General features: G+C 39.8%; 2 protein-coding genes across 4 annotated transcripts in view; both read left to right on the forward strand.

Moving 5' to 3' along the window:
• The window catches only part of eif3eb (eukaryotic translation initiation factor 3, subunit E, b), a 30,636-nt gene extending 16,196 nt beyond the window's left edge, over positions 1-14,440 (forward strand). For both annotated transcript variants that reach the window (XM_077195409.1, XM_077195410.1), the window contains exons 11-13: positions 3,443-3,545; positions 12,677-12,811; positions 13,240-14,440. In XM_077195409.1, the coding sequence (XP_077051524.1) occupies positions 3,443-3,545; positions 12,677-12,811; positions 13,240-13,278 (277 nt within the window). In that variant the 3' untranslated portion in view covers positions 13,279-14,440. The remainder of the gene's footprint in view (positions 1-3,442; positions 3,546-12,676; positions 12,812-13,239) is intronic.
• Positions 14,441-15,893: 1,453 nt separating this feature from the next.
• Positions 15,894-23,837, forward strand: part of pleca (plectin a) — a 117,820-nt gene continuing 109,876 nt past the window's right edge. For both annotated transcript variants that reach the window (XM_077195371.1, XM_077195372.1), the window contains exons 1-2: positions 15,894-16,187; positions 17,962-17,999. In XM_077195371.1, the coding sequence (XP_077051486.1) occupies positions 16,031-16,187; positions 17,962-17,999 (195 nt within the window). In that variant the 5' untranslated portion in view covers positions 15,894-16,030. The remainder of the gene's footprint in view (positions 16,188-17,961; positions 18,000-23,837) is intronic.

A 23,837-nucleotide genomic window follows, 5' to 3' on the forward strand; every position in this document is an offset into this window, starting at 1 on the left:
GAAAACCAATGTTTCAGTGATTTAAACCAGTTTAAAGGCAGATGAAACAGCACTGACAAACAGGAGAAACACTGTGCGCAGCCTAGTAATATTAACTGCACCATGACATGTGGGATATACATATTGAATTGTATTATATTATTAATGTAGACAATGTATTAAAGGACTAATGGAATATAATTACAGTATTCAATTAATAATTTATTTAAGTATTTAAGCTGTTTTTCATAAAAATACCATAGAAACCATAAAGTTACATTTTGCCATAATAGTAAGGTGCTATAGGCTATGCCTGGTTTTATCTGTGGTTATCATGATCTAAATGCATGATACTCGATGACCAATGGTTAATTTAAATAAAATTCAAACAGTCAGAATATTATATTTTACCAAATAAAATTAAAGTCATTACATTTATTTTAACAGATGTTACTGTTTTTCCTAATGAACATAAATTTAACTCAAGCCCTAATTCAAGCTAATACTACTGTCAACTCACTGTCAAATATGCGTTTCGAGACAAAACATGTAATATTAATATTGCAGCCTGTATGGAGCGAATTATGTGCCATAATTAAACAAACAAATACAGCATTTTGCAAAGAAACTCGATCTGCTTTGCAAAGGAAAAATCGACTCGCAAACAAACTCGATCTGCTTTGCAAAGGAAAAATCGACTCGCAAACAAACTCGATCTGCTTTGCAAAGTAAAACTCGACAGTACAAAGGTCAATTTGTGCGAAAATGCAGTGGAGGAATAAATATGTTTTTTAAGTTTTGCAAATATAAATAAATGAGCCTAGACAATATTTCACAAATAAAAACAAACCATCCTACAAATTGCATTTGAACTAACCTTTGAACAAATACCAAATCTAGTGCATACAAATGCATATCTGTCTGTTTTGATTGTGAGACACTTGGCTTTTTATTAGATCTCTCGGCTCGATTTTCTCACAAATGTGTCCAGACAGATTTTCTTACAAATGCGTCCAGGGCGATTTTCTCACAAATGCAGTTGAGCAACTTCCTCTTCTAAAACAGTAAATGGCGCTAAGATAGGGGATTAATTTAGCTCTTGTCTCCCAGGAGAAGCACTGATTTGAAACGCGTGCTTGCCTTTGCCTACAGCTGAGGAAAATAAGCGGTGAACAGGTGAGTTTCTATCTTACTGTATCTATAATTTACCTTTTTGAGGTTTTCTTTTGCAAAATGTTATTACATATATAGACAGAAATCCACATTAGCACTTCACTCTCTCTAGGATAGAGGAAGCTGAAAACTCTGCCATCATATGTTGCTTTTTTACATTTTTGTAAAAACGTTACATTTACTGAACGAGTCTATTACTTTTGTTCTCCATATGAGTTCGCCAATGATAACATTTAATTTAATTGAAAGGAGGGTCCCACTTATTTATTTATTTATTTAGTTGGAATTCAGTCAGCTTAACTGTTAATGTAATAAAAAAATGAATGAACAAAACAAACAATATACAATTGTTTCTTAACTTAACTCTGACGTATGCAGTGCCCAAATTATTTTGGACAGACAAATGAAACCCTCCTTTCAATTAAATGCAATGTTCTCATTAATTTATGGAGAATGAAAGAAATAGACTTGTTCAGTGTAGACACAATCACTAATTTAGTCATTACGCACGCATCCGATTTTAAAATTTAAAAACAACATTATGATGGCAGCGCTTTCAGTTTATAGATTCCTCTATCCTAGAGTGAAGTGCTACTAAGTACTAATGTGGATTTCTGTCTAGATATGTAATAACATTTTGCAAAAGAAAACCTAAAAGGTAAATTATAGATACAGTAAGATATAAACTCACCTGTTCACCGCTCATTTTCCTCAGCTGTAGGCAAAGGCAAGCACTCGTTTCAAATCAGTGCTTCTCCTGGGAGACTAGCGCTAAATTAATCCCCTATCTTAGCGCCATCTAGTGTTTTAGAAGAGGAAGTTGCTCAACTGCATTTGTTAGAAAATCTGCCTGGACACATTTGTGAGAAAATCGAGCCGAGAGATCTCATAAAAAGCCAAGTGTCTCACAATCAAAACAGACAGATATGCATTTGTATACTCTAGATTTGGTATTTGTTCAAAGGTTACATGCAATTTGTAGGATGGTTTGTATTTATTTGTGAAATATTGTCTAGGCTCATTTATTTATATTTGCAAAACACAAAAAATAAATTTGTTACTCCACTACATTTTCGCACAAATTAACCTTTGTACTTGAACATTTCTTTGTTTGTTTGCGAGTCGATTTTTCCTTTGCAAAGCAGATCGAGTTTGTTTGCAAAATGCTGTATTTGTTTATTTAGTTATGGCACATAATTCGCTCCATAAGCCTGCACTGCACACTGTGCTGAAGATACGTGCCATCAAAGTCAGGCAACACAAACCTGTTTCAAGACTTGAAACAATATCCCCCATTAGCACATGCAGAAACTAAGAAATTATATTTTTCTATTAAGATATTTATTTTGTTAAGGAAATAAAATGACAAATGTTTGAATGTTCTACCTCAGATTTGTGAAATGTTCACCTGCTTGGCAAGTGTTTGTCATGATATGTTCTGACAATAAAGAGTAGTTTAAAACCACAATTAACGTTCTGGTTTCTACAACTTTCACTTAGGAGCAAAAATCTGCATTTAAACTTGAAAGAAATAAAGATTTGACATTTATCCTGATAAGTATCGATATCAACTGATATAAAACAATTATCATGATAATTTTTTGGGCCATATCGCCCAGCCCTACTACTTGGGCTTGCGATGCTTTTGGGAAATGCAGCCCTGTTTAGTTCCTGTCTCTATGAAGTCCCTCCTTCCGAAAAGCGCAGTGTGCTGTGATTGGTCGGCTGGACCAGTGTGTTGTGATTGGTCAACCACACTTTGAGCGTGTTTCGGAAAAATCACGCCCCTTACCATAACCACGAGTTTTAACACACTACTAATGCAACAAAACCAGGCCTAACCACTTTTTTTGTATGGCTTGGGCGGGAATTATTAAAACAAGGAATATTGTGACGTGTTCGTTCCCAGAAAAAACTCAAGACTACAATCAAGCCGTTTCAGGGATTTCAGAAACAGTGTTTACCGGAGTGGACTTTGTTCTTTGTTACTTTGCAGACCTTTTTCAAGCTCAAAAAGTAACAAAATGGAAAAAAGCATAATAGTTCCCCCTTTAAAAGTTTCTTTGAACACCACTATTTAGGAACCCAGTTGGGTTCACATTTAATCATAGACATGGTTGTCCATCTTAATTCATGTTATCTGCTTGTGTTTATAACACTGATTGATTTTCACTGAGACTGTTTGATCTCTTGTTTAAAGAGGAGAGCTACAGCTTGTTGTTGACCTTAGGCAATCTCAGCATTTCTCATTTTCTCCCTCTCATCCATCGCTCTTTCTGTCTCTGGGCAGCATGTTGGCAGATAAGCTGAATATGACCCCCGAGGAGGCTGAGAGATGGATCGTAAACTTGATCCGCAATGCCAGACTGGATGCCAAAATCGACTCCAAACTGGTGAGCGAGCTTTGGGGTGCAGAACACATGTCCAAACACAAAGCCCATTTGTTTGAGACACAGTAGACTCCCTCTGACAGTGAACGAGAGCTGTTTGTTGGTACACTGTTTAAATATGGTACACATAGCCTGAAGCAGTTTTTTGAGTCTTACGTTTATTAATTTCTTTAGCTCAATTGGAACCTTAAAGGGATAATTCAGCCAAAAATCAGTTGTGCACCCTCATGTTTCAAACCTATATTTTTTTTGTCAACAGTTTTTACAATTGGGCTTTCATTTGATAGCATTATTTAACATAAACTAAAAAAGAACAATACTTATGCAGCATTTATTAATCTTAGTTATACATACAAATCTCAATATTTACATTTTTAAAATCAAAAGTTGTATCTGTTAATATTAGATATTAGATTGTAAACTAATATAAACGAAGAATGAACAACTGTTTTTTAATTACCAATATTAATGTTAGGTTATAAATGTCATAGTAATATATTGCTCATTGATAGTTAGTGAAGAGATTTATAGTTCATGGATTAACAAATTCAAAACTTATTGTAAGTTAGCCTTTTCTTTTATTTCTGTGGGACACAAAAGGAGATGTTTAGCAGAATGTCCAAACTGCTCTTTCCCATTTTACACAAGTAAACATTTACAATAAAGGTACATTTATATTAATATTAATATTATCAGTGGTAATTCATTTTTATACATAATACAACTACTAATGTTAATTTATTGAAGTGTTAAAATTGTTTTTGTAGAAATTATCATTAAGATTAATGTAAAAATATTAATTTTCACGTAAGCTATTGCATTAAGTAATGTTAACATATAGAATGTTATTGTGAAGTGTTTCCAAAAGAACAGACAACTTTATATTATACATTATAAATATGTTATATTCTTCTGAAGTCGTCTTCATGTTAGCTGTACCTCTCATAAATCTATTCCTTTGTGCTTGTGCATTTCAAACTTACTTTCATGACGAGTCATGCCTGGTTTGACATCTTTGACTATTGTGTGCAGTCAGCGAAGTTTGAATGTGTGCAAGTGCGTCAGAGATTTTAGATCTACAGAGTATGATGGAAACATGAGGGTAACATTTTTTTTGTTCTGGTTGAGCTTTTTAACTATGGAGTTTAAAGGGTAAAGCAACCAGTTTACTTGCCTTTCTTGTGTGTTTGTCAATGGTTAGTGCTTTTATTGTAAGCTTATATAGGAACTAGGGGGTGTGAGGTATTGACAATATCGTAATATTTTCTGGGATTTTATTTTAAATGGATTAGTACCTGTTATCTGCATTTTTACCTAATTAAATGTAGCTTATGCAACATTTATTATGTCAAATTATTAAATTTAATCAATAAGTTAAATTACAAAAAGTAATTCAGATGACCTGTTACCACATCTTAAATAAATGCATGGTTATAAGTTAAAAATTATAATTTATTGTTTTAATTAAACATTTTAAGTTGCAAACATTATTTTGTGAGTTCCGTTGACATAATAATGTTGATCATTACATCAACTTAATATCATCTGTAAGTTAAAGGGGAACTATGCCGTTTTTTTAGCTTAACTGAACAGCTTTGGAGTTAATGGAATGGTTATATGACTTTTTTCGGGTTGAAAGGTGGTCGTCTCGCCCCCCCCTGATGCCTGTGACTGGAAAAATCGCACTTGCAACTTTGGGCCGGCACTGCACACATATAAGAAGCAGAAAGCTAGGAAAGCATTGTCGGAGGAACAGAGAAAGAGGAAACGGCAGACTGACCGAGCGAGGAGTCAGACACGAGTAAACATCAGACCTGCGTTTTCAGAATGGCGAAAAAAAATGAAGCAAGCGAGGTCGGAAGAGTCTAGAAAAAGGAAACGAGAATTTGACAGCGTGAGGAAACGGACGAGTCCCACTCGGTCAGGCTTTCACTGTTAAATTGATTCCTGCGATTATCATGAGAACAGTTGTCAATATCTAAGATAATTATCAGGACATAAATAAGCCTACATGTTGTAAATAGTGTAAATGAGCGCAATTTGCAAACTATTATGATAACTTGCAATAATCATGTATAACGACATCATAACGGACATTGTTAAGAAATAATGCGACGTACATATAACTTTATTGTTGTCATCTGGCTGGGGGGGGGGGTTGGTATCGTCTTACATGCTGTCTTACATGCGCTTAGTGAGGCACACGCGCACAGCACACACACGCAAGGTCTCTCACTCTCTCCCTCTCTGCCGTGCACGCTACATGGTTTGAACATACATATTCACGTAGCCTTTCGAAAACCGGAACATTCAGTGTCCCAGGAGAGGGGATATATTTACCGGTAAAACCGGGAAAGGTGGCAACCCTACATCTGGCATTTTGTAATGTTTACATTACACTCAAAAAGCACAAATTAAATTATACAGTAGGCCTCTTTACTTGTAATTTAGCTGCAATCATGTAAAAACGTTATAAGCCATCAAACGCGGTAGGCTACTTTATTATTATAAAGTGCAGAGGCCGTGAGTGCAGAGACGCTCTGCGTGAGTGGTATTTACGACAGTAACGTTAAATACAAGTACTCTACAGCGAAACTAGGGGTCACTGTTTGACAAAAATGGAATTCCTGCATAGTGTGCCTTTAAACTCAAATTTTTGTGTTAATTGGCTTTTTAAAAAATGTGGTTGTAGTAACTTAATGAAATTGTCTAAAGTTCGGAAATTAGGCAGTGAATTTCTGGTTCCCAGGTTATAACGTCTCAGTTACGTATGGTAACCCACGTTCCCTGAAAGAGTGAATGGAGACGTTCGTCGGAGGGATCCGACAGAAATGGGATCTTCGCAGAGAGACCAATCTACTTCGAGAGAAACTAAATGAGCCAATGCACATTGGCATGTGATAATTGCGCCAGCTGCTTCTATCACACAGTGCGGGTATATACTGAGTAGCAGGTGCAACGCATCTTTGGTTTTCGCTGAGGAGCCAAGCCAGGGACCCGGCCGTCTGCACTGATGGTACAACAACATGGTGACGGGACGAACGTCTCCATTCCCTCTTTCAGGGAATGTGGGTTACCATACGTAACCGAGACGTTCCCTTTCTTGTTGGTCACTCCAACGTTCGTTGGAGGGATCCGACAGAAATGGGATCCCTACCAACATGCCATGTTGTTGAACTGCGGAGGCCATATGCCCCAGGAGCCTCTGAAAAATTTCAGTGGGGCCGCTGTCCTGCACCTGAATGAATTTAAGCACTTCAGCACCGACTGGTACGCTCTGTATTGAAGGTGTGGATACCGCTGGCTGAGCCACCAGAGGCGGAAAGAATTTGTTAGATTCTGCACCTGGCCCTCCTCCGGGGAAAGAGCAGCTTCATCCCGATCCGGGTCGCGGGTCGAGGTGATTTTTCACTGACCGCTCGGCGGCTGAGACGAACGGCGTCGTTTCACTGCGCAGCTCAACGTCACTGTAGAACTGTCTGTGGCGGAGTCCCCTTTTTTTTTCAGGGGAACAATGGCCTTGACGACGAGCAGACTGTGGGGCAGCCCACGAGTCCTCTTGAAGCACAAAGGGGCAAGCTCTTGATTGCCTCAGCCTGCTTCTGAACTGCAGAGAACTGCTGGGCCCAGTCCTCGACAGTGTCGCTGAAAAGGCCACCTTGTGAGATGAGAGCATCATGAAGGCACACTTAGCGATATCTCACACCTCTGCAAGGTTTAGCCAGGGGGCGCTTCTGGACCACCAGGGTGGACATCTTAATCTCAGTCAACATGCGCAGCTCAACCCAGGCTCAGAACTACTCTCCTGCATTATGAGTGTTTTGGCCTTCCATAGTTTCAGGGTGGCCATCACATGCAGGGTAGAGGCGGCCTGTGCGTAGCACTGCCACCCCACCACCGAGGGTAGTGAGAGAGAAAAAATAATTTTTTCTGCAGATTTAGGCATGTTTAGCTTGGCATATTTGCATCAATATCCTTCCATACTGCAAAAGTTCTTCACACACATCCGAGAAAACAGCACAGAGGCGGGCGCGCTGCACCCCCAGAGCAGCCCGGGAAAGCATGGCTATCAAGTCTGAATCTGACTCAGCATGAGCACTCACCACTCTAATGTGAAGCTTAGCATCATCATTTCCAAAGTATAACAGCCCTCTCTCCGATGCAGCGGTCAACATCTGTCCTCAGCTGGAGCCCTGAATGAAACTCTAGGTCCCCCATGAGAAGGACCAGCAATCCCATCCGTAAGCTGTCAGGCATTCTCTCCTGAGAGAACATGAACCACCCACGAACACAGTCTCAACATGCTTGCGAATGCACTCGAGTGAGGGGCCCGAGGAGGTGGTCTCGTCGGGGAACGCTCACTGTAATCCTCAGATCACCAGTGTTATTAGCCAAAGTAGCCCTTTTCTGGTGGCCACCAGAAGAGGAACTATATCGGGGAATAGGCAAAGGGACTCTACCTCTTGTGAGGTACTCGAGTCTAGACCGCGCATTTAGAGCGCTGCATGATGCCCTGGGTTGCCCCAACAACCCTAGCACCGGCAGCTGGACAGCACACGGCGCTTTGAACGCTTAAGCCCTTGTGAGAAAGGGAAGACGAACAACGTGCCGACGTGGTCATGTTCTCCTGAGAGAACATGAACCACCCACAAATGCAGTTTCAGCATGCTTAAGCCCAGACATGCGAGACAGTGATCATGGGCGTCACATGAGGACAGGGAACGACCGTATCCAGAAACACACAAGTGGAATGTCACACTCGTGTAAGCTCTTTTAGGAAAATTTGCTCTCTCTAGTGCTGAAGCGCACAGGGGGATGACCGCGGCCAACAGAGGGAAATAGTGCAATCCGCTGAGGCACTCAACTGAACCGAACGCTCAGAGCTGTAGCGCGACATGACACCAACACGAAGAAAAGAGCTTCTTCCAAAAAGAACACCCGAAAAGTTGTCTCTTCTTTAGTAGTAAGACTGCTGGAACAGAACATGAATCAGCTCGGCTCAAAAGCTAAATCCAAAGATGTGTTGCACCTGCTACTTTTGTTTGACATTTAAAAGAGTTTCTGTCGTGTTGAAGTTTTACTGGTTACCATTGTGCTGAAGAGTAGATACATAAACTTAAACACTACATTGACTCTAGAAGCAGTGACTGGTGACAAGTAATATCTTACTTATTCATTTAATATACATGTTAAATAAGTTATGTTAGCATGTGCTATGATAGCTGTTAATTTGAACTGAAATGGATAAGATTAATTGGTTCCAGGGCTGGATTAATCAACTTAAAATTTTGTGTTTATGCTACAAATTATAGTAAGTCCCTTTAACTCGATGTAGCTTGTTGGTTAAATGTAAATTCACCCATAGATGTCATAATAACCCAAAAACATTTCTGCAAACTGTTGTATTAATTTTTTTGTTGAGCCAACACATTATTTTTTAGTGCTGTTACCAATCAAATGAAATCACCATCAACCAAATTCATCTTTGCAATGCAGAGGAAATGCAGAAGCTTACACAGACTGTTTAATGCAGCTCAGAGGGGACATGAACAACGTGGGAATTATACCGCGACCACGCGGCCATGGCCGCCGTTGCCCTACACTTCGGCCTTCATGCCCCGTGAAAAAAAAATCATTGCACGGCCACAGTGGCCTCTGTGCCCTGGCCCCGTCCAAGTTCCATGTATAAAGCGCCAATGCGTCGATGTAATCATTATGAGCACTGTATACTGATGTGCTGTGTTTTCAATTCATACCAGCAGCCTGAGGGCGCTCTACTGAACATTATAGTCCATATTTGAAACACATGAAGAAGAGCGTTCGACAATGCAGGAAATCCCAAATCCCCGACCACAAACAGAGCTAACAGATCGCTGTAACATGCAGATTATGTCGTTTTGAAGACTATAAACATTTTTGCAATGATATTTGACTTACCTGTGTTCTTCGAGCCATGTCAGGCATTTTCATAATAATATATGTATAATGTTATGCTAATCGATAGACTTTATCATTGTTGCATTATACATAAAATATTATACTGTCTGATTTTTTTTTATCTGAAGCCAAATCAGATCACAGAAGGTTATTTAGAACACGCGACTTGAGTTATAAAGTAAGTTGGAGTACAAACATGGTTTTAATCTCATAAATTGTCGTGTATTGATGGTGTGCTAAGCTAATAAATAAAGTCATATGACATGATCTTGAAAAACATTTACCTAAATACAGAGTTTTAGATATATCATCTTCAGATTTTAAGTATAACATGGTCAGACATGTGGCTTTAGCTGCAGTGCATTTCTAGACTGATACAATGCCAACTTCAATTTTATTTTCATGAAGATGTTTCATAAAATAAATTCTCATAACTTTATTTTTTTAAAATCTATTTATAACTATTTTTTTCCTTATGACAATAATTAATTCTACATTTACAATAAACTACCAGGTGTCATACTTGTGCTTTTAGTACAAAGGTTCATGAACTGTATCTGTTTCAGTTTGAATTTTCTGGTTGCATACACACTGCCAGTAGGAACTCCGAAGTGACATAAGCCGCGTTTATTGTTGTGACTTTTATTTTGACGGCACGGCGGACCTTTATTTTGACCGTGCTGAGAAACGCCAGAACCTGAACAAACAAACAATGCTCACATTCTCCGTGTTCATTCGTTTACGATCTGTCTAAAAATCCTGTCTAATATGTTATTAGATATAACTATTATACATAGAAAGTAGACAGTAATGAAAAGTTAGTATGCCGTGTGGTTGAAGTCCAGTGATGCTAGCTGAGCAGAAATGCATAAGTTTCAGTTTGGGTATAACATTTCTGGGGATTTTTCAAAAGTCGGGTTGCAGCTAAACAGGTTGTAGTTGGAAACAGAGACCTCTTTCAATACATTCAAGGGTTGCTGAATTTGACAAGCCCTGATCTCAAGCTGAATTTTCTTATTTGTACAATCGTATAGACCTTTTGCACCAGAGAAACGTGGGCGCCGTCATCTTTAGAATATTGTCTTTGAACTTCTGTTTTTGCGGTCGCTCTGTATATTTCAATGGCATCGCTGTCCAGCAGTAATTAGCTGGTGAAGTGGATTTACTTATTGTAGAGTTAACAAAAGTTATCATGAGCATTATAATGTTTATCATAAGCATTGTAAAGCAGATGTCTTAACAAATGTCGACCGGGAATTTTTTACGAGCAGTTCATTCATACCTATGCAAGATCGCTGTGAAAATACAGACCGGAAGTCAAAAGACAACGAGCGCAGCGCTGAAAAGGGGCAGGGCTACATAAGGTCTATAGGCCTCCATAGACAATACATTGCAGATCAGCACATGTGCATTTCCCAATGCAATTGTTTTTTTGTAAATTTCACAATTTGATTTCTCTGAATCCATTGCAGTAAGGCCAGTCAGGCTCACCATGATGCACTGGGAATTACCATGTTATGGTATCAATCTGAATGGGAAAACCATCGAATTGTACTCAATGGCCTTTGTGCCCTGTCATATGGCCTTGGTGCCCCCCCAAAAAAATAATAGGTGGAGGCCAAATGGCCTTGCCCCTAAAATTACATAATTCCCACCCTGGACATTTATGCATTTAACCTGCAGTTACAAATGCATAAATAATGTTTTGATGTTTTTAAAAACATTGAAGATATATGAAATGATTTTAAAATTGAAAAGATACTTTAAATGTGAAACTAAAACTGCAACTAGGTGGCAGCAAGTCACCGTTAATGAGTAAATCAGAGTCAATAATTCAACTCATTCATTCATTCATTCAGATGAACTGATTCATTCAGTAACGGAACACAGCTGTGTGTTTCTCGGAGATGCAAAACAGTTCTGTTGTGGCTTTTTTGGAACTATTTTAATCAGCGAAACAGAGCAAAACAGGCAATATTTTGTCAAAAATGTACGCCACTTAATTGTTTATTAAACTGTTATATAAAACCAATACCGCATTTGCAATTCTGCTGATATTTGGGGGAAAAAATAGCAATCTTTGTGTGAATGCTTAACTATGTAATATGATATAAATATAGCCTAAAAGACAAAAACTCATAGGCGTGTTTTGCTTTGTGAGGGACATACTCCATAATAGGGGCTTTCGCACCAGATAGTTCTAGGAACTAACCACCAGGATGGTTCCCCTAGGAACGTTTTCTGGTTGCTTACGCACTGCCAGTAGGAACTCCGAAGTGACGTAAGCCGCGTTTATTGTTGTGACTTTTATTTTGACGGCACGGCGGACCTTTATTTTGACTGTGCTGAGAAACGCCAGAACCCGAACAAACAAACAATGCTCGCATTCTCCGTGTTCATTCGTTTACGATCTGTCTAACAGTCCTGTCTAATATGTTATTAGATATAACTATTATACATAGAAGGTAGACAGTAATGAAAAGTTAGTATGCCGTGTGGTTGAAGTCCAGTGATGCTAGCTGAGCAGAAATGCATAATCCTGTTTCGCTTGGTGCCCTCAAAGTTGCGTTGGATTTTCTCCTCAGCGTTAAGGTTAAGAGGTCCATCTATCACTGTTTTCCATGTTCGTAGAGTTAGTTTGTGGAGTAAATATATAGGCTATAATCGGTGTGTCTATACAGCCTTTTTTAAAATGGCAGGTGCTAGTGTTTCGCGTGCGTTCGGCCAATTAGTGTACTAACGTCACGGATAGTTCCTATAGTGCTGGTTTAGACCCTACTCTGAAGTAGGTGCTAAATTAGTTCCTCCAAAAGAGTTCCTAGAACTAAAATAGTCCCTGCGGTGCGAACACGCCAAAATCCGGGTTCTTTCCGCCAATAGTTCTAGTAACTATGAAAAGGTTCGAAAGGTTCGGTGCGAAAGCCCTAATGTCAGATTTCACATAATTAAAACAAGTACGATATTATCATAGACAGTATATTTCACACACCCCTAATAGGAACTGTAGTTTAGTAAAAGAATAGTTCTCTGAAGTTTTCCAAGTCACTTTAAAACCAAAGTGATTTTGAAGCCCCAAATCCCCTGAAGCCTTTACTTTTTCATTATATTACTTAGAAAAGTTGTTTGATAATTTATAAAGGCATTGTTTTAGACTTATGCAGTACACTGCTCCTCTCTAATGGGTGTTTTCTACTCAGGGTCACGTGGTGATGGGCAACAACGCTGTGTCGCCGTATCAACAAGTGATCGAGAAGACCAAGAGCCTGTCATTCCGCAGTCAGATGCTGGCCATGAACATCGAGAAGAAGATCAGTCACAGCAGCAGGAACGAGGTACCAGATTCAAAGCAAACAAAACGGGTTGTAGTAATGAGTTTTTCCTTCAGACGGGCCTCATTGAGATCATTACCGTCATGAAATGAGTGTGCTGGGAAACTTTTGCTTTTAAGCGTTGAAGCATTTTTTCCTTAACTGAACATAAGCTGGCATACAGTTCCCCTAAATATCTTGCACACTCCCAAATCAAAGCCCAGACTCTGCGTAATATCTGAATAATCGGATTTTATGTCAGCAAAGCAATTTGCGTCATGTATCTTCTGCTGTCCTGTATTTTGCTTGCTGTTCACTCTGGAGACATTGCTTGAGTTGAGAGCATTTTAAATATTTATGTCAAACACATTTAGTAGAAATTGTTTTGAGTAAACTTCTGCTGTATATGCTGCATCTTTTATGCAACTAATGATCCTCCATTATCTTTCTAGACACCGAACTGGGCTGGTCAAGAAACTGGCTTCTATTAGACCGGAAGCACAAGGCAAAGAGTGGATTTACTGTTATACTCCTCAACCTCATCTTAGTATTTAACTAACATCTTTTATCTAGCCATGTTTTATAATAGGATCATTCTACGAAAGACTGTTGCCAACATTTCCAGCATGACAAAGCTATGGAGTTTCGGGATGCTGTTGTAAATTATGTATTCTGTATGAAGGAAGGATTTTACCAGGCAAGTTTTTATGAATTATTCCAGTTCTGTGTAATCTCAAAGGACTTTTTTTTTCCTTATGCGAGTCATTGTGTTGAGCATCATAACACCACAATAAACACAATAAATGTGTTTTTGAACACATTTTCAAGGATCCTACAATATACTTCTGAAATCTTTAATAGTCAAAGGTAAAGTGTGTAATTTTGTCATTATTGGGCTTTCCAAACGCTCCCTTATTTCTACTATTGTTTGGTCAAACAGGTCATTTTTACATTTTTAATGGCTTTTTAATGGCATTTTTAAATGGTTTTCTGTGCACAGTAAAATTGGGATGGGAGAAACTACACACTTCACTTTTAATTCTCTTTATTTTTCACTCTATGACCATGGTTCCTACAGTACTGAAATATAAGAGAATTTGAAAATGTGTGACTTTCAGGCCTGGAAAAGTTATGCAAATTAATAATCTTGGACATTCTATAACTAATATACACTACTGTTAAGACATTTGGGGTCAGTAAGATTTTGAAACTTTTTGAAAGTCTCATGCTCACCAAGGCTGAATTTATTGATCAAATACAGTAAAAAATCAGTAATATTGTTAAATATAATTACAATTTAAAATGACTGTTTTCCATTTTAATATTATTAAAATGTATATATTTGAAAGTGTTATTTATTCCTTTGATGGCAAAGCAGAATTTTCAGCATCATTACTCCAGTCTTCAGTGTCACATGATCCTTCCGAAATCATTCTAATATGTTGATTTGCTGCTCAAGAATAATTTCTAATTATTATCAATGTTAAAAACTGTTGTGCTGCTTAATATTTAATATGCTTATGATTATTTGATGAATAGAAAGTTCAAACTAACAGTATTATTTGAATGTTTTTAACACGACTTTACTGTCACTTTTGATCACTCTAATGCATATTTGCTGAATAAAGTGATTAATTGCTTTCAAAACAAAAACTTGCGGACCCCAAATATTTGATCAATTGTGTAATTTTAATTAACTGTTCTAAAGCATATATATATATATATATATATATATATATATATATATATGATCATCACAGATGGTGAGAACTAATTTCAAATCACAAATGCATTGGTCATAAATTGTGTGAACCCTGCATCAGTTCTGTAATGAAATCCTTTATTAATTTTCAGCTCATGTTTTATCCACTAGGTGGCAACAGTGACTAACTTTTCCACCACTGTTTGGCTAGTCACCCATAGATGGCCACAAACCATTCATTACCAGTTGCCTGACCTTCTTGATTTTGCACTGTTTACAAGCTGAAACCTAGGAATGTTGGGCATCTGTGTTTGATTTTGAAGGGGACCAGGTAATTTTGGGCCAGAGGTTGAAAACACAGGGTGTGTGTTGTCAAAGAAGCAAACCGCAATGGACGGATCCTGTAGTGACTCATAAATGACCAGCTTCCTCTAAATAACAGATTTTCCTTTGGTTATTTTTATGCTTCATCCAAAGTCCAGACAAAATGCTTGTGGATAGTGTGTGTTTTGTACTTACTGAATGCATGTTGTTCCTGGAAGCTGATCTATTTGGTACATTCATCAAAATGGTGACTGTAAATGTATACCTTTCTGTACAATCATCAAATATAGTTTTGAATGGAAAAGAGAACAATGTTTTGTCATAAATTGTGGTCCTACTTTTTATTAACAGCTATGTATTAACATTTAGTTATGACACAATGCACTTTATTGTGTACTTGCATGTTTTTGCATTATACTTAAAAATACCTGCTTGTAATTACGTCCATAATTACACTGACCATTTCCTTTACCCTTTAACCCTACCCATACCACCAAACCTGTCCCTGATCTTACCCATATCACACCTCAATAGCAACAACAACAAAAAAAAGTGCAATAAAAGTACATTGTATCTTACAATTTTTTTTAATGTAAGTACATGGTAGTTTAAGACACCTCAAAATTGCCTTATTACAAATTTATAGTAAGCCTAAAAACTAAAGTCACACTTAAAATGTGCAAATTATTCTAGAGACCTTTTCTCAGAACTAACTTCACTTATCTCAGCCATTTTAGCAATGACTAAACTCAAGTTTAGTCACTTTTTTTTAGTGGATGTATGTGATCATTTCCTCTCAAGATCTTTTTTTATAAGTGTGACTCGGGTGTCCAAATACACTCTGAGGCCACTGTTTACATTAACTACCTCTATGATCTCTGCGTTTTGTACACACACTCCTAGTGCATGAACTATGTTGTCGCTTTAAACCGCCTCGGGTGCATTTCTCCGCTCCAACTTACCATTAACCAACAGGTCTCGGAGCCTGAGTGAAATGAGGGTGTGTGTGAGTGAGTGATGTTTTGCCCTGGGAGTGGCTGCTGGATATTCCAGGCAGGGTTGCGAGTGCCGTACACACTCGTATACGCACTCCTCCAGAGCTGACGTGGGCTGTGGCCTTAAACAGCTGTTCCCCATCTGCCACTGAGAAGCAGCCACAGGAGCTAGACGAGAGGAAAGAGAGAGTAGACAGAGGGGGAAAGGAAAAGTGGCAAAGAATGGAAGCGCTGCAGGACTGGGCCCTGGAGTACCCGGCTCTGGCCCGGCTGCTCTGGGTGATCGTGCTGGTTTTGGTCACCGTCCTGGTCTGGAGCTTGTTCTTCTGTTGCTGGGGTAACCAAAGCTCCACCTCCCCTCTGGAAAGATATCTCTCAGGTAATACAGCTGCTTTTATTCTCACTCAGCTGATCTGGAACCAGTTCTTACTGATGTTCTTCAGCTATTTCCAGATCAGTAGGAATTCCAAACTGTTTGAGTAAGAAAAAAAGTTTTTACTGTGGAAACAATGCCGGTTTTTCATGACTGGCTGCATTCAGTGGGCACAGGATGGTTGAGTTGTGTGTTCACTTGACGTCATCTGAAGGGGCGTTCTGAATCCTCAAATCACGGTTTACTATTTTTCAAGCATTATGCCTAAATTATATGTTCCCTGGGATGTTACGCAATGGCAGCCTTTGCAGATTTAGGCTATTTCCAAACCAAGATCTGAATTGCTTTAAAAAGACCCACTTGGGAAAGACCACAAAGCAATTGTTGTTAAATCAGATGTATAATTGTAGCCTTCGGTGAAGACTGTCAGCAATGTATTCTTTGAATAAATGAAACCCATTCCTGTAGATTTTCACAAATGTAGAAGCCAAGAAACATTGAGGGTCTGACATGCATTTGAGCTTGAAAGAGTGAAGAATCAGTTCAAATAACTTCACTAATTTCTTTCCAAGGATTGGATTTAAAGGGATAGTTCACCCAAAGATGAAAATTCTGTCAGTATTTACTCAACCGCATGTTGTTCCAACCCCGTAAGACCTTCGTTCATCTTCGGAACACGAATTAAGATATTTTTGATGAAATCTGAGGGCTGGATCACTCCTCCACACTAGTCCATAGGCTTCTTCAGGGATTGAAACTTGCCAGCCTCGAAAAGTTATTAAAGACATCGTTAAAATAGTCCAAGTGACTACTGTGGCTCAATCTTAAGTTTATCAAGTGACGAGAATACTTCTTGTGCGCAAACAACCCCAAAATAACGACTTTATTTCAACTATTCATTTCCTTCTCTGTATGGCCTCGAGTTAGTTCACTAGTGTAATAGTGTAAGCTTCTGTTGTTGAACGTTACACGCATAGACATCATATAGATAGACGCCCTATCGACCGCTACTGCCTATTGGCACGGACGAACCGTGGGGCCACCATCTTAAACCGGTCACCCGCTCCGCTCAGTGTAATCCGTTTGGCAGGTGCAATGAGCTGCCAGCGCATTAATTAATCATATCTCATGAATACCGAACTGATTCTCACGCGGGTTTTTTTGCTGCAAAGGTCATACACGTAGCTACGATACAGGACACATTGAATATTTTGTTCACAAAATACAACCAATAGTACGGTAATGTTAAATCTTACTCGTGAAAAGTAATCCCCGAGTGATGGTCCGCCGATTTGAGCAGGAATATGCTGCACAGTGCCCTGGCATCTACTGCTGCTATGCAACGCAAATAGGAGTATGACCGGTTTAAGAGGGCGGCCGCATTTCTTGCGCCACAGCGGCAAATAGGGCATCTAGTCTCTATATGATATCTATGGTTACACGCATCACCCACATGACCAGCGTCGGCCAATAGTGAGCCTACGTGTGACGTAGCTCTACGCTATCACACTAGGTTCAAACAGGCTCTAACTTGCTGCTTGAGTGATTACTGTGACAGGAGTTTTGACAGTTGGACACAAACTTAACCTACTGTTCATACAAATACACAAACCTCCTCATGTGTATGTACTGAAATGTTTCAATCAATATCATGCCACACGGTTGAGAAGCTTTTGTCATTATTCATTTGTAATCAGTATTTCAGTTGGCCAGAGCTCATAGATTTTAATATTCTCCACAGGGGCTTTCTGTATTTAAATTAATACTCTTTCTGTTTCAGCCATGGAGAAAAAGTCAAAGACAAAACACCAGAGCCAGGTACGTCATCGATCTATTACCATATTAATATTGCCGATAGGATGTTTGTCTTATAGTTAATTTATTTATTATTTAATATATGTAATTTATTATTACTCACCCTCATATCGTTCCAAACCTGTAAGTCTTTCGTTCATCTTCGGAACGCAAATTAAGATCGTTTTGATGAAATCTGAGAGCTTTCTGTCCCTCCATAGACAGCTATACAACTACCACTTTGATGCTTCAAAAAGTTCATTAAGATATCGTAAAACTAATCCATAGGAATTGAGCGTTTTAGTCCAAATTTTCTGAAAAGACGATCGCTTTATATGATAAACAGATTTAATTTAGACTTTTATTCACATATACTCATTGATCAGCGAAAATAAACTCGACTGAACCGGCTTGACGCGGGAGAACAAACCTCACTGGTTTTTGCAGAAGCTCAAACATGCGTAACACGAGAACAAATTTCATTGGTTCATGCGGAAGCTCAAATGTGCTGTGTAACATGAGAATGAACCTCATTGGTTCTTGCAGAAGCTCAAACTTGCTGCGTAACACTAGAATCAACCACATTGGTTCTAGGGGAAGCTCAAACGTGCTGTGTAACACAAGAATGAACCTCATTGGTTTGTGCGGAAGCTAAAACATGCTGCGTAACACTAGAATGAACCTCACTGGTTCTTGCAAAAGCTCACACATGCTGCATAACACACGAGAATGAACCTCATTGGTTCTTTGAGACCCTAGACAGGGTTCCAGACTGACCAAATTGGTCGCATATGCGACCATTTTTTGAGAATGTGCGAGTTAAAATGTTATGTGGTCGCATTTGTGCGAGTGGACGCTTGAGCAACAGAACGCCGTTGTATCAGCTGCTGCAGTCCGTAACTTATGTTCAAAATGAACGAGTAGGCTACATCATGAATCCATTTTCCAAACCGTGTTTTTGACTTATTCTGAATCACTACGGTACGCCTATAATAAGTGTTTATATTCGGACTATTTTATCCCGGGTTCGTCTCGGCTCTGCTTGACTCGCCATAGACATTAACGGAGAGAAGTTCTGTCTACAATGTTATTCCGCAAGACACGTGCAGTTTATTTATTGACGAACGTAGACGCCACGGTGTGTAACGAAAAATAACGAAACTTTGATAACGAAAAATCTGTATCAGTTTATTATAATACTCTAATCTTTTAAAATGTAATGCATACATTTGAATGTTTAATGATTTTTAAAAGATAGAAAGATGATAATAGACAGATAGATAGATAGATAGATAGATAGATAGATAGATAGATAGATAGAATATGATTCAAATGTAAATAGATAGATTGTATATAATTCAAATGTAAAATGCTTAAAATTACAGATTAAAATTACTGTCCAAAATCCATGAAAATCCTGAAATTTGGCAATGATAATTAATATATTACAGGTATTTCTGCTGCAACCCAGAAAGCCTTTGCTAGCCTTGGTTCATTAAAACCACTATTCATCAGCATGCATTGATTAATCCCATCGCATGTAGCAAAAAAAAAAAAAAAAAAGGTGCAACCAAATCATATGCTGGTGCGACCAACTGAGAAAGTTGGTAGCACCAGTGCAACCAATGGAAAAGTTAGTCTGGAGCCCTGCTAGAGATGTCCCCTACTCAGCTCAATCCAGACGGTTGTCATGGGGGGACCACACTGTGGTTGCAGCCGTTGTGTGTGCTGACGCGTGTTATCACTAGACAGAAGGAGATTTACATCAGCATATGGAAAGAAGCGTAAATGGATGGAGAAGCATAGGTTACTGTAAAGCTATGTCTTAGTTGGTGCTTATCTTGGCGAAAGCCAAGTACAAATCAGCATGAAGTTTTTTAACATCTACTCTCGTGTAATGGAAATCATGAAGATCTGGATACGTCCAGTGACTGCAGTGAATAGTGCTCCTGGCAACAAGGGAAAGACCTTGTGACAGCCTGGAGAGACAGCTGACAGGAGGAAAGAGACCCCAATGGGGCTGGTAAGGGTTAGTTACCCTTGTCGGCAGTATCCAGCTCTGAGTTTACAGGATGCTGGAGACACCCGCCCAAGGCTTCTGAGAAATTAAAGAGAAAAATACCCCTAGAGTCTGCGAAAGCAGGGGCGGAAGATGACTCAATGTTGGACAACATGGTTAACAACATTGGAATGGAAACGAATATGAGTATGGAGAGTACTTCACAAAAGACTAGTTCAGGTTCTGCAGTTAGCAAAGTCATTGAACTCCAAGCTTGTGTCTGTGGCTGGAGCAAGGCGACAACGGTCAGGGGGTTGAAGATTCATCAAGGGAAAGTGAAATGCTTGAGGGAGAAGGGACAAGGGCCTCGCATTGATCAGTACTTCTTACGAAGTCAGTCAAGTCAGTCGAATGAAATCCAGCGGCAGGAAGCAAACCACAGTTCGCAGGATATCAGTACCCCTGTCATAGAGGAGATGAGGGTTTGCACAGTTAGTGATGACCACATTGATACTTGTGAACCCGGTCAGACTAACCAGCATAAGAGAGAAAAGAACCTCAACGGGCATAGGCCTGGAGTTAGATGGCCAAGAGCTTGTGAGAAAACTGCATGGGACACGGTAAACACAGATCTAAGATCACAGATCATTGGAAAGATTAACTGGTACAGTTGAAAAAAGTCTGGATACATTTGGGGACATCATTTACGCATATGGAAGTGAGAGGTTTGGTGTGGAAAAAAGGAAGGAAAAAGTACAAACTACTCCTGCTGTATCTAGACGGCAGCAGAAAATTGAAGGGTTAGTTAGAGAAAGGAGACAGCTGAGGAAGCAATGGAAAAAAGCAGAACAAAGTCAGAAGGAGGGACTGAATCTCTTACAAAGGGCCATAAAAGATAAGTTTGCAACATTACGCAGAGCTGAGCGCCTACGGAAACGCTACAAAAAGAAGGAGCGTGCGAGGGCTAATTTCTATAAAGACCCATTCAAATTCGTAAAAAAGTTATTCACCAGTGAGAAGAATGGCACTTTAAAAGCATCTAGGGTTGAGCTAGAGAGATATTTGGAGGAAACACATACAGATGCAAAAAGGCATGAGCCTATGTCAATTCCATCAGATATCCCACCTATCAATCCACCAGAATACCAAATGGAGGTCTGTGCACCTAAGTGGAAAGAGATAGAGCAGGTTGTGAGAAAGGCAAGGGCTTCATCATCTCCAGGGCCTAATGGAGTTCTGTACAGAGTGTACAAGAGTGCTTAAGGAGTTCTAAGAATTCTTTGGAAATTGATAAAAGTGGCATGGGAAAAGCAGGTTGTACCTAGAGCATGGCGCCGAGCAGGTGGAGTCTTTATACCTAAAGAAAAAGATGCTACAAGCATCAGTCAGTTTCGTCCTATTTCACTATTAAGCGTCGAAGGTAAGATTTTCTTCAGCATTATTGCGCAGAGATTGTCAACCTACCTATTAAAGAATGGCTTCATTGACACTTCAGTTCAAAAAGCGGGCATTCCAGGGTTCTCAGGATGCTTACAACACATCAATGTTATCTGGCAACGAATTCAACCAGCTAAAAGGGAGAGGAAGGAGCTCCATAAGACATTCCTGGATTTGGCTAATGCATATGGTTCAGTGCCACATGAGCTTCTTTGTGCAGCATTTGATTTTTTTTGGAGTACCAATGTCAATAACAAATTTAGTGAAAGCCTATTTTGGAGATTTGCAATTTAGTTTCTCAACTCCAAAATTCAGCACCACATGGCAATGGTTAGAGGTTGGAATAATGGCAGAATGCACCATTTCTCCACTGGCTTTTACCATGGCAATGGAAGTAATCATTAGGGCATCAAGATGGTTAGTAGGAGGAGAGCGCTTTGCTTCTGGGATGCGACTACCACCAATCAGAGCATACATGGATGACATGACAACCATGACTACAACAGTAGCCTGCACTAATCGGTTATTGGGGAAGTTAACAGATAATACTGAATGGGCACAAATGCAATTTAAGCCCTCTAAATCAAGGAGCATCTCGATAGTTAAAGGAAAGGTAGTAGATAAGCCAGTACCGGTTTCTGAGAAGCCAGTGAAGAGTCTTGGGAGGTGGTACAATGGGGATCTAAAGGGACACAGTTCGAGTGGGAGAAGTTAGACGACAAGCAATGGAAGGGTTGAAGAGCATAAACAGCTGTGCTCTACCAGTCAAACTAAAACTCTGGTGCTTTCAGTTTGGTCTACTGCCAATGTTGCTGTGGCCACTGACTGTGTACGAGCTTTCTTTGACAACAGTGGATAAGCTGGAAGCGTTAATAAGTTCATACATCAGGAAATGGTTGGGAGTTCCACGCTGCCTCAGCAGAGTAGGACTTTATAGTAAAGGAGTATTGCAGCTGCCAGTCTCTGCTTTAACCGAGGAGTTTAAGTGTGCCAAGGTCAGACTGGAAATTACTTTAGCAGAGTCAAGTGACAAATGTGTAAGGGAGGCAGCCCATGTGGTAAAAACTGGTAGAAAGTGGTCAGCAAAGAAATCTGTAGTAGAGGCAAAGGCTGACCTTCAAATTGGGGATATCGTGGGACAGGTACAGCATGGAAGAGGGGGTTTTGGGCTCAGTTAAGCTCCTCCTAAATGGCACAAAGCAGGCCCAGCTCAAAGGAGGAAGCTGGTAGTCAACGAGGTGCGAAAGCAGGAGGAGAGGATGAGATGTATAAAGGCCCTTTCCCAGGTCAAGCAGGGAGAGTGGATGAGATGGGAGAGTGTGGAACAACGCAAAATGGGCTGGCAAGACCTTTGGTCAATGGAAGAGAGTAGGATCAGTTTCCTTATTAGGTCAACATATGATGTTCTCCCGTCACCGCAGAACCTAAACCTCTGGGTAGGAGAGGATCCCTCTTGTCCTTTTGTGTTCATCACCTGCCACATTAAGGCACATTTTGACCGGATGTAAGGTGGCTCTTAGCCAAGGTCGGTTTACTTGGCGCCATGACCAAGTATTGCGATGTTTGGCTTTAGCATTGGAAGGCAAGCGTAGTATGACCAATAAGTTGCCGCCTGTTCTAGCAAAACATTACACGCAGAAGACAATATTCCTCCGCCCAGGCGAGCAACCACCAAGAAAAGGTGCTAACACCAATTCTCGCCCAGGACAACTGGAAGCTGCTAGGGACTGGAAGATGCTGGCTGATCTTGATCAACGGCTTATTTTTCCACCTGAGATTGCCACCACTAACCTACGACCAGATATTGCTTTGTGGTCTGGATCAGCATGCATTGTTCAACTGATAGAATTGACAGTGCCATGGGAGGACGCGGTAGATGAGGCATATGAGAGGAAGAAACTGCGGTATGCTCATCTGGCCACTGAAGCAGAACAGCGAGGATGGAGAGTCCAGGTTTATCCAGTGGAAGTGGGTTGTCGTGGTTTTGTGGCACACTCTACAACCCGGTTCCTCAGAGACGTCGGATTCAGTGGCCAAGAGTTGCGTCGCACAGTAAAGAACTTATCTGAAGCAGCAGAAAGGAGCAGCAACTGGCTGTGGCTGAGACGGAAAGATTCTAGCTGGCTGTGTACAGGCCGCCATGCTACGGTTTCATAGAATTCTTGAAAACTTGAAGAGTCTGTTGGTTTATTTATATAGGTTGTATAGTATTTACAGTCATTACGTTCCTGTGTATATTGCGTGAATGACGGGTGGTTGGGCAGATATTTTGTTTTGCGGTAGGTGGTATGCCATACGGAACCGTTGCCACTGAAACTGCATATTAACGCACCAGTGGGGCTCGACAGCCTTAGTCAAACGGGTTGGCGCGTATGGTTGGGTTGTGGAGAGATTGTGAGATTGTGGTTAGGTCTCAGCAGCAGGAG

This window comes from Siphateles boraxobius, unplaced genomic scaffold (genome assembly GCF_051911475.1).
Source record: "Siphateles boraxobius isolate OS27281-9 unplaced genomic scaffold, OSU_SipBor_1 33, whole genome shotgun sequence".
Classification (NCBI taxonomy): Eukaryota; Metazoa; Chordata; class Actinopteri; order Cypriniformes; family Leuciscidae; genus Siphateles; species Siphateles boraxobius.